At 36.0% G+C, this 19,768-nt stretch overlaps 1 protein-coding gene across 6 annotated transcripts in view; it reads right to left on the minus strand.

The window, feature by feature from the left end:
- Positions 1-19,768, minus strand: part of chd6 (chromodomain helicase DNA binding protein 6) — a 90,313-nt gene that overhangs the window by 12,041 nt on the left and 58,504 nt on the right. For 3 of the 6 annotated variants that reach the window (XM_009302700.5, XM_073954634.1, XM_073954632.1), the window contains 15 exons: positions 17,480-17,590; positions 17,035-17,237; positions 15,097-15,296; positions 13,919-14,078; positions 13,570-13,659; positions 12,381-12,484; positions 12,054-12,183; positions 11,892-11,967; positions 11,735-11,783; positions 10,112-10,367; positions 8,247-8,455; positions 6,289-8,160; positions 4,903-5,042; positions 4,496-4,711; positions 2,807-3,283 (listed from right to left, as the gene is read on the minus strand). In XM_009302700.5, the coding sequence (XP_009300975.1) occupies positions 2,807-3,283; positions 4,496-4,711; positions 4,903-5,042; positions 6,289-8,160; positions 8,247-8,455; positions 10,112-10,367; positions 11,735-11,783; positions 11,892-11,967; positions 12,054-12,183; positions 12,381-12,484; positions 13,570-13,659; positions 13,919-14,078; positions 15,097-15,296; positions 17,035-17,237; positions 17,480-17,590 (4,293 nt within the window). Of the gene's footprint in view, positions 1-2,806; positions 3,287-4,495; positions 4,712-4,902; positions 5,043-6,288; positions 8,161-8,246; positions 8,456-10,111; positions 10,368-11,734; positions 11,784-11,891; positions 11,968-12,053; positions 12,184-12,380; positions 12,485-13,569; positions 13,660-13,918; positions 14,079-15,096; positions 15,297-17,034; positions 17,238-17,479; positions 17,591-19,768 lie in introns of all 6 variants that reach the window. The other 3 variants (XM_694268.11, XM_009302703.5, XM_073954631.1) reach the window with 1 other exon arrangement.

Consider the following 19,768-nt stretch of genomic DNA (forward strand, 5'->3'; position numbering starts at 1 on the left):
AGAACGATGGGCATTGGGCATGGATTAGAGATTGTCATTTCAAATTTTATGTAACCCTTTTGTTTGTTAGTTTTATTGTTAAAAACTGACTGAAATTAAATGTTTCAATTAAATATTGTAAATTAATCAGATTTAGTTTAAATGTATATACTGTCACCTGATGGATAGAGGATTTCGTAAGCAAATCAAGGCGAAGGCAGATTCTGCTAGACTAGTGTATTCAGCATTGAACTCCACTGTTCACTTTTATGTTGTTATTGCAATAAGTGATTGTTTTAAAAGTTATACTGCATTAGTTAATATGAATTAAAGTAATGTATTTTTATTTTTAAATATCATGAAATAAATGAGGAAAATACCCAAGTGAACTTTAAGATAACATACTTTGGTATATTTACCTTGGGCCCACGGCTCATAATAATATCATAATAATGATTTGTATTTGGCCCTTTATACGAAAAAGTTTGGGCACCCCTGATTTAAACCATACATTTTTACAGTTTTATAATAAATGTTGTGAGATTAGCATTTTAAATAAAAACAATTGAATAAAGAAATATGAAAAAGATACTGTATTTGTAAAACTCGAATTTATTATCATCCATTATTATATTCGTTTTAAATATATAGGAATCTGGTTAAACTTAAAACTGTAGTCTATAGGCAAAAAACAAACTGGCCAGCTCATTCAACTTTCCTCAGTCAGAATTTGGCCATTTAACTAATTAAAAATGTAATTGGTTTTAAAGTCTTCTTCTATCTGTACTTTTCACAGTTTATGATGGCAAAGCAGTCAAAAATGGGACAATTGAACACATGTAGAGGCTAAATTCTGGCTTTTGTCTGTGGAGGATGGGTCTTATGAATCGCCTGAAACCTCCCTGTCTGCGGGCCAGTTTAGTGTCAAATTAGAATCAAAGCGTATATGCATATTAGCAAGACTAGAGTTTAAACTGAAAGCTTCATTTAAAGTTTACACAAAACTGAAAATTCTGTCATCATTTACTCACCCTTCACTTTTCATGTTTGAGTTCTTTTTTCTGTTAAACACAACAAAAGATATCTTGAAGAAAGCTGGAAACCGGTAACCATTGACTTCCATTGTATTTGTTTTTCCTACTATGGAAGTCAATTGTTGGAAGTTTTTTTCTAAATATCTTCCTTTAAGATAACTCAAACAGGTCTGTAACCACTTTAATGTGTGTAAATTAACTATAAAAGTAAAATAAAATAAGTAAAAAAAAAATAAGTAGAATCTTTTAAAGAATTTAAAGTATCTCAAAAGTTTTTTTTAGAATTGCCTATTTGTGAAGTGAGGTGTTTGTGTATTTTACGATCAGTTTTATATTTACAAATGTAAATTATTTTACAACAAATAAATCGCTTTATATATATATATATATATATATATATATATATATATATATATATATATATATATATATATATATATATATATATATATACAGATGAATTGGGTAGGCTAAATTGTCCGTAGTGTATGAGTGTGTGTGTGTATGTGTGTGTGGATATTTTTTTTTTACCCTGCGTAAAAACTTGCTGGATAAGTTGGCGGTTCATTCCGGGATGAACTAAATGGATTACTAAAGGGACTTAGCCGAAAAGAAAATGAATGAATGAATGAATGAATATATATATAAATATATAATTTTTATCTTCTGCAAGACTGTTTTTCCTGCTATTCTTGTATTTAAGTATAAAACAGTTTGAGAATTATGTTTTAAAGGCACTATTCAAAAATGAAATATTATTGCTATTATTATTATTATTATTATTTTAATTATTAAATTTAAATTTTTGTGCAAACTATTCCTTTATAAATCACAAAAAAAGACTTTAAAAGTTCTTACACATTTATATTTTATGAAAGTATCTTAATCATAATTTCTATTGTTCACTTCACCATCCAATAAAAAGCTTAAAAAAACATAAACGTTTGATAGCGAATTATCATTTATTTGTATATTTCTTACTTGGCAACCTGGTTTAGATAACATATAGAAGTTATGTTTCAGTTATTTAAAGAGTAGAACTTTTCCTTTTCCTATATATATTCATTTTTCTTCCTCTTAGTCCCTTTATTAATACAGGGTCGCCACAGCGGAATGAACCACCAACTCATCCAGCATTTGTTTTATTTGTTTTCATTCACACACTCATACCCAATTCACCTACACAACATGTTTTTGTACATGGAAACCGGAGCACCCGGAGGAAACCCACATGAACACGGGAAGAACATGCAAACTCCACACAGAAACGCCAACTGACCCAGCCGGGGCTCGAACCAGCGACCTTCTTGCTGTGAGGCGATTGTGTTACTAACTTTGCCACAGTGCTACCCTATCTCTAACTTAATATTATTATTCATTTGTAATATAAAAATTTTTATTTGTTTTTTATTTTAATATTATTAATTTATTTTTATAGAACCTTAATGTATATGTGTGCAACAGTTTTTGTTTATTTGTTGTCTAAAAAAAAGGTAAAAGTTATTTGTACCACATGTTTCATATCTAATATGTTAAAAAAAAATTTTAAATAATAATTTTATATATATATATATATATATATATATATATATATATATATATATATATATATATATATATAAATATAGAGTTATATTTATATATATTATACTCTATATATATTTATATATATATAGAGTGTAAGAGATAGCAGCAGGCTCTTTTTTGTTTATACAAAGCTAAAATAACAGAAACATTTTCATTTTTGTGTGTGTTCTGCTGGATCTGTTTCAGTGATATGCAGCTCCACAAACCTGTTGTTCAGGCAAGTTGATGCTTCGTCCCTTTATAAAGCTGAGATCAGCAGTCTCCACATTTCTTCTTCGTCCTCTCCTCCTCCTCAACATCGAATCATCACGACGAAGACTGCCATTGACAATCTGCCCAGTGACCGGGTGAATCAGGCCAGCTTGCAAAATGCCAGCCATATCCAATCCCAGTGAGCCCTGTATGGAGCCTATCCCGGTTATCTTGTGGGCCGCTGACTGGACCGTGTGGCTCATATGACCGATTGGCCCACTGTCTCCACCAACTGTTAGCTCTGCTGGTTTCGAGAGGTCAATAGCGGCATCCTGCCAGCCATTAATGAGGAGAGCATTGGCACGATGAGAGACGCCAACCTGGATCTTATCTCCAAGATGGCTTGGTTTGGCAAGGACCTCTGCTTCAAATTCAAACCCACGTCTGGGACGCTTGAGCTCCGGGATAAAAGTTGGGGTCACCAACCGCTCCTGCTGAGACAAAAGATGTAAATCATATAAGTAAAACTAAGAAACAAGAAACAAACAGATATATTTTAAGAGCAGTTTTACAATGAAACAAAGATAGAAAACCCATAGCAAGTTCGTAAATGGTGTAATACTTTAAACTTAATTGTATGAATGAATGGGCTACCAATAAAAATAAACAAAACCTTGATGTTCATTAGATTTTTATGATATTTTAAATTATCAGACGAACAAATTTTATTTTAAAGGGAACCACAATATAGACACAAGCTAAATTATATTTCCAATAATATTTTCCATATATACACTTTATTAGGTAGTTTATTAGGTACACCTGTCCAACTGCTCGTTAACTCAAATGTCTGATCAGCCAATCACATGGCAGCAACTCAATGCATTTAGGCATGTAGACATGGTAAAGACGATCTGCTGTGGTTCAAACTGAGCGTCAGAATGGGGAAGAAAGGTGATTGAAGTGACTTTAAACATGCCATGGTTGTCCATCCTGCCTTCTATCAATAGTTCAGGCTGGTGTTGGTGGTGTAATGGTGTGGGGGATATTTTCTTGGCACACTTTGGGCCCATTAGTACCAATTGAGAATCGTGTCAGCGCCACAGCCTACCTGAGTATTGTTGCTGACATGTACATCCCTTTATGACCACAGTGTTCCCATGTTCTGATGGCTACTTCCAGCAGGACAAAGCACCATGTCATAAAGCGCAATAGAGCGCCTTTGGAAAGTGGCGGAAGGTGGAGGTTTGCATAATGGATGTGCAATCGACAAATATGCAGCAACTGTGTGATGCTATCATGTCAACATAAACCAAAATCTCTGAGGAATATTTCCAGTACCTTGTTGAATCTATGCCATGATGGATTAAGGCAGTTCTAAAGGCAAAAATGGGTCTAACCCGGTAATAGTAAGATGTACCTATTAAAGTGGCCAGTCAGTGTATATTTATTCAGTTTTTTTTGTTGTTGTAAAGATACGTAGAGTCATCATAGAAGAGATCTCTCATGTTTAAAACCTTGCAAAAGACAGGTTTATAATGCAGGTTTATAATAAATCTAAATGAAATATGGAGAATGGTAACTGTGATTGGGGAACTTTACACATTGACAGAATGCATGTAGCTGAACAGCAGAATGATTACACTCTCAAATGCATGTAATTCATAAAAAAGCATATTATTTTACTAGTGTCTTACACCTACCTTTTGTATGTGGGGAACTGTGTGTGAGAGGTTGAAGTTAAGGCTCTGAGATATAGGCATTCTGTTAGGCAGAAATCCTGCCCTCTGGTGGGCACTGCTGGGCACGCATGTGTTGGCCAATGAAGTGGGAGATTCAAACTGCTGACTAGAGGAAGGCCACTTCCCCTTTAAGATAGTGTGGCAGATGCTGTCAATACGGTTGATGATTACTCTGTCCTGTAAAAAGACAAATCACAGTTTATAAAATAGTTCAAAATGCAGCAAGAGTGGATGTCTAGAAGTAGAAGTCACCGAATATACAGAATAATGTACAGAATATGCAAAATATATTTTTCAGTATAACTAAATAATGAAACAAGGAAAAAGGAAATCAAACAAACATAAACCATTCACTCATTTGATAATACCTTAGGCCACTCTGAGAAGGAGAAGAGTGCTTTCTCCTGTAGAAGCTGAGCAATGGTGGGTTCCCTTATTTCATGAACACTGTCTGCCATCTCACATATGGGCAGCGCAAAACGTGGTGAATCGACATCTCCCAATAACACTAAAAAACAAATCAGAATCACTCATCAAAATAAGTGAAACACACTAAATATAATTAACTTAGAAATGATTTACTTCTTGGATTTTCAGCATCTGTTTTGCTTTATATAAAAATACAGTGAGAAACAATTATGGTTTAGAATGTAATTTGACTAAAGTTGCTCAATTAAAAGTACTAAACATTATAAATCATTCCAGTTCCCTGAAAGACCTGATGGCAAACTGTTGAATTATTAGTTGGTAATGAGGCCACAACATCAATAGTTTTCAATAATTCAACAGTCAGGAGTCAATTATTTCACTTACATCATTGACTTTTTTTGTCTTTACATAGCTTCCTCCTTAAAACTGCTATATATCTCTTTATGGTAGTAATCAAGTTTGCTTAAACAGCTAATATTTTTGGCCACAGCCATATCACTCAGCAGCCCAAGACCGGTTACTCACTGAAGCTTGCTTGCTCAGTATCTAGATGGGAGACCACATGGTAAAACTAGGTTGCTGTTGGAAGTGGTGTTAGAGAGGCCAGCAGGGGGTGCTCATCCTTTGGTCTGTGTGAGTCCTAATGCCCCAGTAAAAGTAAAGGGAACACTACACTGTCAGTGGGCGCCGTCTTTCGGATGAGATATTAAACCGAGGTCCTGACTCTCTGTGGTCATTAAAAATCCCATGGCACTTCTCGAAAAGAGTAGGGGTGTAACCCCGGTATCCTGGACAAAAAGCCGCTCAATTGGCCCTAACGATCATGGCCTCCCAATCATCTCCATCCACCGATTTGGCTCTATCACTGTCTCTCCACTCCACCAATAGTGTGCCATTGTCCTGTGGCTGCAGTCGCATCATCCAAGTGGATGCTGCACACTGGTGGTGGTGTGGAGAGACCCCCTCATGATTATGAATTGCTTTGGGTGTATGGCCATACACGATAAGTGTTATATAAATACACATAACATTACATTACCTAACCTGTGCAAGCTCATCTGGTTTGTCGTATTGGACAATTTTGTTTATGGTCATACTTTTCCAGCAGCTGTCCATTAAGGTAAACACCATCTTGGCTATGAGACACTCTAGATTACCAGTTTAGTTTGTATCTAGTTTTCTCTGGTATGGTAAACCATCCAAGATGCAAAGTAAAACTGCACCAAAATTGTTCAACGTATATGAATTTACTATATATATGACTAACAGAATCAAGAACCAAACATAAAAATGACAGAAAGGTAGAAGGTCTGCAGTTTGAATACCTGGTGTCTTTGCACTTTCATCTTTTATCTTGTCTTTTATTTCCAAAGCTTCGGTTTGCTCAAGGTGAGGGGTCTGGGTAGTGCTATCAGGCTCAGGCTTCACTTCTGACACCATTGGATCCATTAGGAACTCTTGTTTTGGGACTACGTCAAGAACGGGAGATACAGAGGTGTCAGGTAAGGTAGTTGGAGATGACGGGAGTGAGGGAGGTAAAGGGTAATCTGCTGAAAGAGTAGTGTTGGTTAGATTGCAGTTTTCAATTGAATCTGATGGTTCTTTGCAGGTTTCTCCTGAAGGTTTTTCCATCAGCTGCTGCTCCACTGCATCTTGCTGAAACCCATCGCAAGGTTCCTGCAGAGTCTCATCACATGTCAAATCATAAGACTCCTCTAAAGGCACTTTTTCTGGCTCTCTTAGAGGCTTTTCGTAAGGTTCTTCCAAGGCCATCTCACAAGGATCTTTCAGGTCTCTTTCAATGGAATCGTCAAATGGCACCTTGCAGTCTTCTTTCTGAGATTCATCAAGACAGTTTTCACTTGGAGACTCTATTGAAGGCATATCATCTTGAGTGTCCTTTGTTTTCTGACTGTCTGGAGAAAGGTCCTCTTTCTCAAAATTGAACCCCATGCTTTCTGCTTCTTCTTCTGGACTGGGAACACAAGGTGTGATGTTGGAATCACTAAGCTTGTCCTCTTGCTCCTCATTAAGAGGATCTGCCTGGTCAAGACTCACATCCGGGAGTCCAAGAGGTGGTGGTGGGACATATTCAGGAAGACTGGCTGATAGATCTGTTTGATCCACAGAGGTCTCTCCAACATTAAGGTCTTTGAACAACATGAAGCTCGGTGCCAGCGGCTCAACAGGGTTGCTCTGAGAGTCTGAACTGGGCATGCTCAAGCAGTCGGTTAGTGTTTCATCTCCTTCTTGTCCGTCGTCTGGTTGAGGAGCATCCAAAAAGCTGGGTTCCAAAGCTTGTGCTCCCAAGATGGGATCAGCCTCATTGAACATGTCAGAGGTTTCAGCATGATCTGAGCTTTCCCATGGAGTCTGGAGTTCATCTAGTTCCACTGAAGGAGCCATTAACCCAGTCTCCTCTGAGGATCCTTGTTCTCCCACCAAAACATCACTGCGAAGTTTCCCAGCTATGGAGTCTGCCATGTCTCCCTGAGTCCCATTTAGCTCCCCTTGCACACCATATGAATTTAGCATATTTTGCCCACCAGTTGCAGAATTGAATGGGAATCCATTGAAGGCCTCTTTACCAGATTTGCCATGTAGTGTATCGGAAGTCAAGCCTTCATGTTGTAAAGAGCCCAACTCCAGAGAGTCATCCAATGGAGGGCAGTCCAAAAATCCTTCCCTGTTTCCTGAACCTATACCCAAGGAACTTCCAGGTTCTGATGCTTCACTGGACTGGTGATGCCCATGAGTATGGACAAGCTGTGTTGGCGTGTGGTGTGCAGGTGTGGGGTGATACTCCGGAGGTTGTGGGGACTGACAATGTCCAATGTTGGCATCATATAAGCAGCAATGATGGTGGGGCAATCCTGGGACTGGATATCTGTGGTTTTCTTTATGAACATAGTTCCGGTGGGCCTCCAGGAAGGATAGTTGGGGGTCATTGAGGATGTAGAAGTCAGTTCGACTCAAGCCATGCTTAGCAACACCAATGAGAAGATCACGGTCATGTTTACCACATTCCCACCAGACCGGCAAGTACAGACTAGGGCGACAAAGCTGCAGTCGTGCTCCCAGAAGAGGGTGGCGCAATACTTGCTCGCGGACCTTTCTCAAAAGCTCAATACGATATAATGTTCGGGCAGCTCGCTCTTCTGTAATAGGGTCCACAAATAATGAAGGATCAACATTGCCTATTTGAGATAAAAAAGTTGTGTATATGTTACAAGAAAATGAGCTTCTATTAATTCTACTAACTATGAAATAAGATCCATCTTACCTTCATCTTTTCTTGGTGGCAGTCTACATGCAGTGCGACACATTGAAACAAAGCTGTGGAAATATCTCTCTAAGCTTTCATCTGTTTTTCTCTCCAATCGAGCAAGAGCACGAAACTGGCTCCAGTCAAAGTTCTTCTTCTCTGGGTCATACACTACTCCAAATGAGGACACTGTACGGTAGAAGTCAGCCTGCTCACGACGTGTCCACCTGTTTTAAAGAAGATATGTGATTACAGTAAAACAAATCCTAAATATGCCTCAAACACTGAATTACCAGATTTTTTTGCACATACTATTAACCTCATACCTGTGACCCCTAACAATTTACCAATCAGGATGCAAACTAAGGGCTAAGGGGAAGCTAGGGGGAGCACGGCTCCCCCAAATAAGGCATGGGCTCCCCTGAAAACATGATTTGTGAAATTTTGGGGGGTCTCAAAAAATACTGACAATGTGTTATTTTGACGTGCGGTTTCAGTATTGTGTAATCTGATCATGAATTATTTTGTGTAAAAGTGCAAAAATATCATTCACTCATGCATGTGCATGAAAAAAAAAGACAACTACACATGCTGTTCTTGTCATGAGCATCAAGGTGTGGGGGTGCTGCGGAGCAAAGACTGACAGCCAGATGCTTTCATATGGATGTTGAGACACTGCTTATTCATTTTCCGAAACAAATGATGTGACGTTGTGTTTCGTTTTACTTGCTTCATACAGTAGGGCAATACAATGTTCGTTTTCTTTTTTAAACACAGAGACATTGCTGTAAACATGTTGGACAATTAAGCTTAAAGCAGGTAAACTTGATAAAACAGAACCCCTTTCATTGTTGTTTCTTTCATTTTCAAATTCGCGATTATGTTTTACAGGAGTGTTACTGTTTTACAGTCCTTGGTGCCATCATCTTGATCTTATAAAGCGAATAGAAAAATGATAGGCTACATGACGAGGTTAATTATTTTGTTGTTAAGTGAAAAATATTCTTGTTTGTTGATTTTATATAAATTAATGTATTGTTCTTCTCACAGAAGCACTGCAGGTAAAATTATACAATAATGTTCTGTTGTTTAGGCTGCTGTTGTTTGTACATGTAAAAATAAATACCTCAACAGATATTTTCAAGAGTCAAAGAAAGTTATTGATGGGAAAACAAGCAAAAGCAAGCTAAAACTATCGTGGTGTTTTGCTCATGTAGCCTACTTTGTAATATTAGTTGCAATTATATAAATATTTGTTTTCCTTTGTGTTTTATAGCCTACATCATTGTGGCAAGGCACTCTCAAAATCAAAGCGACCTCCTTCCTCACCCCCTATAGAAAAGAAAACGTGGCCCCCCCAAAGGCCACGATATAGTCCGAACACTGCTACCGATATAATACCAAAATACTATTCTTCCATTGTTCATCGTGTCCTTGCAACATTTTTCAATGTTTGAATTGTTTTCCACCTTTTGTATTCAAGCCTGTGATCCTCATTAACTTTTAGCCATTGATTTTTATTGTTATTATAAAGTTGATTTAATGTTTACTGCTATTAAATATGTGTGGTGTTAACATTACACAGTTTTGAAATCAACTAATAAGTGTTTTGAAAACACTGTATAATTAGTCTAGTTTCATGTTCACCTGACATCAATTAAAAGCATTTAGGGGGTGTTTACAAAAAACATGTAATGACATTTAAACAGCTAAACGGAGAGTAATTAAAATGTGGCATGGTCCTAAAACAACTTTGGCAGGATACTCAGAATGAAATACTGTACTAATTCTGAATTAAAGCTGATGCATTTAGTACAGATTTGCACACAGAAAAAAGCATAGCAGACTTTGATTTTATCTTGAACCAACATTAAATCACGTACCTTCTCTGCCACTCTAAAAAGAGCGGGTCCGGTTCAGTTGTGCAATGCCTGAATTCTCCAATTTGCCAGGCCACAGGTGCAATTCCCTCATGTAAGAGGAAATCATGGCGCAGCGGCTCACGGCGTGTGTAACGCTGATATGCAGTAATGAGACGCCGTAAACGTGCTGTGAGAGCTGAGCCTGCCGGCCACTGTATCCGCCCCTGCTCCATCAACTCTGCAGTTAGGTCGCCTGCGAGAGATGCTACAAAGCAACCTTTAACAGAAAATGCTACTTTAGACTCAACCTAAAGTAAGCTCCTCATAAAATGGTCAAATTAGTTTTTGACAACTTCATATTGATGCCAATAAGATATGATGCCAATACCATATTATCACTTGCACTACATAGGTGAACAACTTTAAATCTATCAAAACAATTGTATATTTCTAGCATTTAAAGATTGATGGTAAATAATCGGCAGGCATCACATATGCTAAATTTAAAGACAGAATATAAGACAATGTATAGATCTTTTTCAGGGCTGCTGCATGGAGGGCGCCATAGCGACCAGCGTCTTCCGGTAGAATGCTAAAAAACTTCAGTTTACAGCGTGTACAACTGGTAATTTGCGCTCCGAAAATGGGTTTCAATAACGCTTTTAATGGATAACAGAGTTTTTTTGTGACACACAACTTAGAAATGTGTCTGTTAAAGCCGTTATAATGTCACATGTGGTTCAAGCGCATCAGAAATAGGAGAAAAACGTTCTCCTAGTTCACGTGTCTGCTGTCAGAAATACAGTGTGTGTGTGCGTTCCCGGCCTGTCAGCTGTTAGCTCAGCGAGAGAGAGAGAGAGAGAGAGAGAGAGAGAGAGAGAGAGAGCAAACCAGAGTACTGGCATTAAACTTAACAGGTATGAAAGTCATGCAATTTACAAAAATGACCAATAAAAGTCTGTTATTGATGCTCTGCTGGCTGATTTGCTGATCATTCTAATCGCGAGCCGTTTGTGTTTTATTTCGTGTGTTGTTTTTACCACGGTTTGTGTTTTTCTGTCATTTCGAAACGACACTAGCCTATATTTTCACTTTGTCACAGTTATTAAATCAGTGTGTCAGTGGCACAGTACAGGCTACGTGTGTGTGTCAAACATTTTGTTGAATTATATTTGTTTGGGCTGGTTATATATTTGAAATAGAGAAAATGTTGACTTTAGCGATGACAAGGCTTCATTTAAACTGCAGAAGATGCCGTCTGACAACGAGGGGAAAATGCCTCACAGCAGCTGTTTTCCATCACATTAGACGCCATTTCTTTAAATGATCGGTTCAGGAGATGGTGCTGATGGACAACAGTATTAGTTCAAAGAGGATAAAAGCAGGTAAAATAGATTAAACTATCATTTCAAAGCTGTCCAAATGTGACTGTATACACACATCAGCTGCCGACCGGAAGTTCTTAGCATTCTCCTTGCGCATACACGCAAAGCATAATGGGTGATTTTGCGTTCCAAGAAAAAGGTCTATAAATGGCACAAAGTATCTGAAATCTAATCATGAGCACCTCTTAACATGCTGAAACAATTAACATTTAAGTTTTAGCTGCAACACTATTTAAATGGGTAAAGAACTCTTCAATACCTGTCACCATATTGTCATTTTTCGCAGTTTCATCTGACATGGGCTCCTCCTTTGAAAAAACAACAACAGTTTACTTAAAGAAACAGTCTAAGCATTTGATTAACACACTAAGCCTAATTATCTGTCATCACACTGATTTGACTTCCTTCTTTTTTACCTTGATCTCTACTTTCTCTTCTAATTCTTCAGACTTGACATGATTCTCCTCTTTGATTTCATCACTCTTGCTTATACTAAAAAAGAAGCAGCGTGTTTATTTCGTAATAGACATAAATAGACTACTATTAATGTCTACGCTGTTCAATTCAAAGGAAATTACCCGTCAGGTGCATCTGAAGGAGTTTCTGCTCCACTTTGTTCTACTGTCAGTGCAGTGACATCAGGCATACCGACCCGCTCCAGGAAACACAGAGCTGGATCTGCACGCATGGCGTTATACCGCTCATACCCTACATGAAAAATTGTAATAAATGGAAGTCAAAATTAGCCATGTTTAAAACCATTTAAAAAATAAAATAGCTCATAAACATGCATCACATCTCTATGTATATGCACAAAATTCCAATGGCTGAATACAAATGCACAAGAATTGCATCAGAAAACTGGGTGCAACAGTTACACCCATTCAGCTTTGATGATGTCTCACCATGTTTGTGCACTCCAATAAGCAGCGATTTATCCGCTTCTGCATCCCACCATATCGTGGGGATCTCAATGTAGTCGATATCAGGCAGAGTTACCTCTAGTTTACTGCAGAAAACAAACAGATCACTTTGCATTAAATCACCTGATGGTGACAACTATTTCAAGCAGAACTGAGTGAGCATGCATGTGGCTGAGATGGACTTTGGGCTTTTTTGGGATCCTTGTTGCTGCTGTGTTTGTTTGTGTAACTTTTGGTGCCTATCTTGTGTTCTGGTTTGCTTTAAAGAGAGTTTGTGATTTAAAAGTACCTAGAGGGAAGTGAAAGGGAAGTATGTCACGTGACTTACATTTTACACACACGTAGCAGATTTTTTTTTGCTATTCCATTAGGTTAGAAGCGGATGCTACCATATGTATGTTCAGGGGCAAGACTGAGACAAAAATTCAGCCCTGGCACTGTAGCAACATCAGCCCACATTACCACACCGACACAACCCACCCACGGACACGGACATTTACTATTTATTTTGGTGAACAGATGGTGAAAAAATAGTCCGGGTAATTGGGTCGGCCCATCTTGAAATCAGGCGGCCGTCACCAATTGGGCCAAATGCTTAACATTTATTATTATTATTTATTTTATTTTTTTATCATCATCATAATATAACATCTACCAAGACATAAAAGCTGCGTGCACGTAAGAACAATACATATTAAAAAAAAAAAAAAAAACTGACCGGCCCACATTTAAAAATTGGTCCGGCCCTTCTGGCATTTGCCAGAATTGCCAGATGGCCAGTCCGCCACTGTGTATGTTTGTTCCAGTCAGTGCAGTTGAGTAAGGGGCGTGTGATGCTGAAGCTCTTTAGTTATTTAGAGGTGGGGGAGGGATTAGTTAGCGGGTGTTTAATTTGTTATTTTCTTTGATTTGGCACCGCTTTTTCTCCTTCCCTCCATCAGGTATGTTTGTTTACTTTTTGCATTTATTGTACATATTTGTAAATATATTTTGGGTGATTTAAATATTCATTTCTTTATCTTTATTTTAATAAAGCGAACCACTTTTTTGCCACATCATTGTCTGTGTTGATTCATAGCAGTTAACATCTCAGGGGAATTCTTAAAATATTGGGTTGTCATAATTATGTTAAGCCCCTTTTCATCCTCCGAGCCACACGGGGCGTAACAACCTGGATGGGATCCCTTCCAGAGCCTGAGTAGCAGCATCCCCCAGCACTTCCACCTTCAGATAGTACAGCATCCGCACCCTCAGTAGCACCCTGTTTATGATACAGAGCATGTTTAAAGCCATGTAATCACGATGTTATCAGAGCACATACTGTATCTAAAGGACAATGCCTTATCTCATTACTGTTATAAAATACTGACAAATATGTTTTTATGATGCATGAAAATGTTGCAGTGCTTCCTATTTGTGTTGGTATAATCAGCATTGAATGCATACTAATAGTACTTAATATAGATGTTTGTATGCATGCATTTTATAGAACATAATTTATGAATGGCTTATATTCTCACTTGTTGCAGTGTTGTTTGAGGTGTTTCTTGTAGCTGTCATCTTGAAGCACAACCTCCGGGTTACAGTGGGCCAGCCAGTCTGCATTCTTCAGCTCAGGTGGACTCAACTGGTTCTTCAGCTTCTTGCCTTTGCGACCCCGCGGGACTGGAGCTGACAGACCTAGACAGGCGAAAAAATTCTCCCTCATTATGCAACACTTGGAATGAAGAGCAGTCGCTAAATTCTATTTAAACAGATACAGGGTCAAGAATTAGGGTTGCTTATGATAAAGTCCTTTAACATTTATTTGTCATCATTCATTTTTCAGAATAACTTAAACGCTAAAATGAAAGCGTGTCGATGTATGTATTTGTAGTATATACAGTGCTTAAAATAAATAAGTACACCCCATTTTAAAGATGAATATTTTTATCCATTTCTCAGTGAATATTTTGGTGCATTTAAACAAAACAGATATTTATCAAAATAATATTTTAGTCACAAAACATCTCGAAAAAATAAAAAGATAATACACTATAATTCATGCAAAATACTGGAAAAAAGTTACAAAAGTACAACAAAATTGCATATATTTTTTTGCTTTCTTTAAAAAAAGAAATGTATTTAATATTTTTCTCTAACATATAAATTTGGGCTACTAGTTTTAAACTGTTATCATAAGTTATTTGGTTAGATTAGCGGCAGATTTGGTTTCAGTACTGACTAATCTAATGTATATGCATAAATATAACATCGTAAGGCTTCCTATAGAAAATCGAAATCTAAATGAGAGATTTGTGATGGGTGTACTCATATATGTTGAGCACTGTACATTCAAAAAAGTAAGAATTTTAATAATTGTAATAAATCAATATTAATAAATGAAATATTACTGACACTAAGATTTATAAGCTAAATTACACACATAATTATCAACTGATTTGGTAGAAAGCAAACTAAATAAAAAGTCAATTTCATATTTAAAACAAGCTGATTATTCCTTACTAAATTTTCATTCATTTTGTAATCAATTATTATGTTTTGCCATCTTAATAAATAAAAAATGGACAAATATTGTGAAATATTAGCATTAACATATTACTTTTTTATATAACCTTTTTTAATGCCAACTGATTATATTTTTCCTTCAACTTTCTTCCCAAAGAGAATAAACTGATTTTGCAATTAAATTAATAACCTGAGTGGTTTTGAAGTGCTTGATTGTGTCCGTCTTCGGTGGGTGTGATCAGGTCCCAGATGAAGCTCTTAATTTTGTCGTCTCCTTTATAATGCCGCACACAGTAGACCAGCAGAGCCCTGCACAGCACCTCCATGTCTCGCTCTGCCAAGTGCCATTTAAAACGCCCATGATTGAGGATATCCTTCCAGCGACCCCACCTGTGCACAGACATTAATTTAACATTGGGTCCAATATTTATAGTATCGGCTTGATCTGTAAATGAAGTTCTAGAACATTGATTTATTGACTTACGTTTACATTCTTTTGTGGTTAATTCATGTTTACATTTCCCCGCACTTCATATTATATTATATTATATTATATTATATTATATTATATTATATTATATTATTTTATATTATATTATACTATATTATATTATCTTATACTTTATTATATTATATTACATTATCTTATATTATATTATATTATATTATACTATTTTATATTATATATTATATTATATTATACTATACTATTTTATATTATGTTATGTTATATTATATATTATATTATACTATACTATTTTATATTATGTTATGTTATATTATATTATACTATACTATATTATACTATATTATATATTATCATAATATCTTATATTATATTATATTATTATATTATATTATACCATATTATCTTATATTATATTATACTATATTATCTTATATTATATTATATTATATTATACTATACTATACTATATTATAGTATCTTATATTATATTATATTATATTACACTTTATTATATTAAATTACATTATCTTATATTATATTATATTATACTATATTATCTTATATTATATTATATTTAATTATATTATATTATATTATACTATATTATATTATATTATATTATACTATTTTATATTATATATTATATTATACTATACTGTTTTATATTATGTTATGTTATGTTATGTTATATTATATTATATTATTATATTATACCATATTATCTTATATTATATTATATTATACTATATTATATTATAGTATCTTATATTATATTATATTATACTTTACTATATTATATTACATTATCTTATATTATATTATATTATACTATATTATATTATATTTAATTATATTATATTATATTATATTATATTATATTATATTATATTATATTATATTTAATTATATTATATTATACTATATTATATTATATTATATTATATTATATTATATTATATTATATTATATTATATTATATTATATTATATTATATTATATTATCGGGTTGTCACAATACTGCAATTTGGTACCACCAGATACTGAAATTTTACAAACGACCATTTCCCGCTAACATTTGAGCTTTGTTGTTCTTAAACGGTGCTGATTTGCCATTGTGTTCACGTCCTCAACAAAATAGACTGTGATTGGCCGTGAAAGTCATCAGTTCACCGAACTCACCTCTTTTTACTGAGTGCAACCACAGATACAGGAAAACTGGAGCATTTTAAAACTATCCGCTTCATCAGCGGATAGCTCAAAGGTCGACATGATTTTCAAATGCTCCAGTTTCCCTGTATCTGTGGTAACACTCAGAAAACAGCGGTGAGTTTGGTGACCTGATGACCTTCACGGCCAATCACAGTCTATTCTGGAGAGGACGTGAACAAAATGAAGTTTCACCAGTTGGCCCAATTTTTTTTTTATCTCGCCTAGGGCTCCTCAACCTTACGGGTCAATTACTGTGCAATATTTGATCCTTTTTTTATTTTTTTATTTTGCACTGTAGGGATTGCTCTGATTTCACTCTGACAATGAAGAATCTTGAATGCTTTAGTTTTTGTATCTTGACTTGATCTAAGAACATTACTAGTTTGTTGTAGGGCAGCAGAAGGTGACCCAGAAGAAATAAGCGGGCAGCCAAAAAGCAAAAGCACTGACCCAAAAATGAGCAGGTTTTTCTCCACTCTGAAACACTCTGCTCGGAGGTAGCGTCTGTTGCGATCGCTGAGACGTCTTGTGCGACAGGGCCGTTCCTCTGAGTCACTGTCCAGCTCAGAGAACTCCATCAGTTCGTCATCCTCGAACGAATTATAGTGACGCGTCTGTTTCCGTACGCGAGGAGTGTCGATCACCAGACTCTCCTGGCAGGGACACACAGACATGAGTCAGAAAAGTGTTGTTGACTCAATATTTTTCTTCTTAAATGTCACCAATATGCAAACAGACTGAAGCAGGCGCACTGGAAATCACATGTTAATGCAACCCATCTGCTTTGACTGCTGATATTCAAATGCCGTCTTGCACTTCCTCCAGTCTCTATGAGCTGGTTTTCTAGCATCACACTGGTTTAGCTAAAATGCAAAAACTTTTAAACCAGTTTTACCTTTTCTGCCTTGGAGTCAATTTCCAGTTCAGCAATTTTGGCCCACTTTTGCCAGAAGTTTGGATCATCCAGAGAGATGTCAGTGCGGTTCCCTGAAGACACAAAGCTAGCCTGGAATTGGCAAATAATAAAGGGTTATAAGCACATTATCAAAACTGAATCCATGCATACAGTGGAGGAAAAATTATTGACTGTGTAATGTGTTTTCCTGGAAATAAAATTTTTAAAGGACCTGTTGACATGGAATTGAACCAGATTTCGGTAAAACCCCATTAAATACAAACATAAAAATAAAAAAAATAAAAATAAAGAGTTCTGAGTAATAACAATGGAATGGCACAAGGAGAAAGTCCTCAACTACTGGAATGTATTTAATGCTTTATATGAAAGGCTTTTTTGGTAATGGCAGCTTCAAATGCTCTCATATGGAGAATGAAGTCACAAGCATTGCTCAGGTTTTTTTTTTTTTTCACAGACTTCAAAAGTTTAAAAACTTGATATTTCTGTGAGTCTCGTCTATCAAATCTGATCTTTATTTTGCAGTGTCTATTGGATTCAAGTCAGGTGATTGGCTGGGCCATTCTACAGCTTGATTTTCTTTCTCTGTAAGCATTTAAGAGTTTCCTTGGCTGTGTTTTGGATCATTGTCTTGCTGAAATGTCCACCCTGGTTTCCTCTTCATCATCCTGCAAATGTAGATGTTGACTGCAGCTAATATTAATTTACACTGAGGAAAGGCAGAGGGTTGCTGAAGAACTACAGATTTCAGCTGCTGTCTGGGCTTTCACTGCCTTTCGACTCCTAACTTTCTTCATGTGTTCAATAATTATTCCTGCGTCATTCCATTTTATTTCTCAATCTATAAACTAATTAGATTTGTTTTCTTTGCATATCTGGATTTTGTTGGTTGTTATTAACACCTGGTGAGAATTTGAAGTCAACGGCACCTTTAGAAATTTGCTTTCTGAGAAAAACGGTGACATGTTCAATGTGTATTTCCTCCGATGCATGTCAAAGACAAATATTTAAAATGCTTCACTGACACATGCAATGCTTGGGCCCAATCCCAATTCTGCCCTCAAGCCCTTCCAATTCATTCCCTGCATTAAAGTCAGGGTATATGCAGGAAATATCCTAAAGATATTTTTAATAACTTGTTAAGGCTTTTAAAGCCCTTCTCAGAATATTTTAAGACCTCATCGCCACATCAAGTTCTAATCAGTATCAAACATTTAACTTAATAAACAGTGGTTAATAAACAGTTGTAGTTTGATAAATTAATGGAGCACAATCATGCAACAGAACTCAGATATGCTCTGAAGAAACATGTTTTCAGCAACAGGCTTCAGCCACAATTTAAACTCGTCATTCTCCATTTTGCTATCTGTTTAGCTCTATGGTTTCGCTACATGTGGAGAGTGTTACATGCACGGACGGAGGAGCTTGGCCCAAACCAATCGTGTGGATCGAGGAAAATAAATATTTTATTTAAGACCTCATAAAAACGCGATCAAAATTTTTAATACCTTTCAAGGGCCTTAATTTTCTCATAACTGATTTATCAATTTTTAATACTTTTTAAGACCCCACAGACACCCTGAATGTGAAGGGGTAGAGGTTTCTCTATTGCCTTTAGGTTGGAGGAGTAGGGGTCAAGAAAGTTCCATTTAATCCTTTAAATTAAGATTTTTTTGGGACCACACTACAAAAAAAATGTTTGACCATTTTTCCAAAAGCAATACAGCTGCTTGCTCAGGTGAGTAAGGAGACAAATGTATTTTTTGCCATTAATAATATTTTTTCCCGCAAACAAACAACATGTTTTGTAACATTCATAACTGTGTTCATGTACCGGGTGATTTAAAAAAAATACCACCACTTTGAAATTCTGTATTTAATCGAAGAAACATGATGAAACCTTAGATAACTGATCAATGTGAAGAGTTCGTAAAGTTTTTTATCAGTAGAAAACAAGTTCATAGATGTTCAATATGACCCCCTCCAGGCCCTCGAGTGACATCAACCCGAAAGTTGTGCTATTCTTTTTAAATCACCCTGTATTATGTTCATGCTCTTCTCAGAAATATAAAAAGTCAAATAATAATCACCAAACTTCGCTAAAAATAGTCCCCTGTAATAACCAGTCATTAGTCCCACAACATATATTAAATTCCGATACCTGATGACTTGACAGAATACCCTGTCAGAAAAGTCTAGTAGAAGGGAATTCGCTTTTTGCAGCACATCTGGTAAAATGTTATTGTTGTTTTCTTGTGGTTACATCCATGA

The sequence above is a fragment of the Danio rerio genome, chromosome 6 (assembly GCF_049306965.1).
Source record: "Danio rerio strain Tuebingen ecotype United States chromosome 6, GRCz12tu, whole genome shotgun sequence".
NCBI classification, from domain to species: domain Eukaryota; kingdom Metazoa; phylum Chordata; class Actinopteri; order Cypriniformes; family Danionidae; genus Danio; species Danio rerio.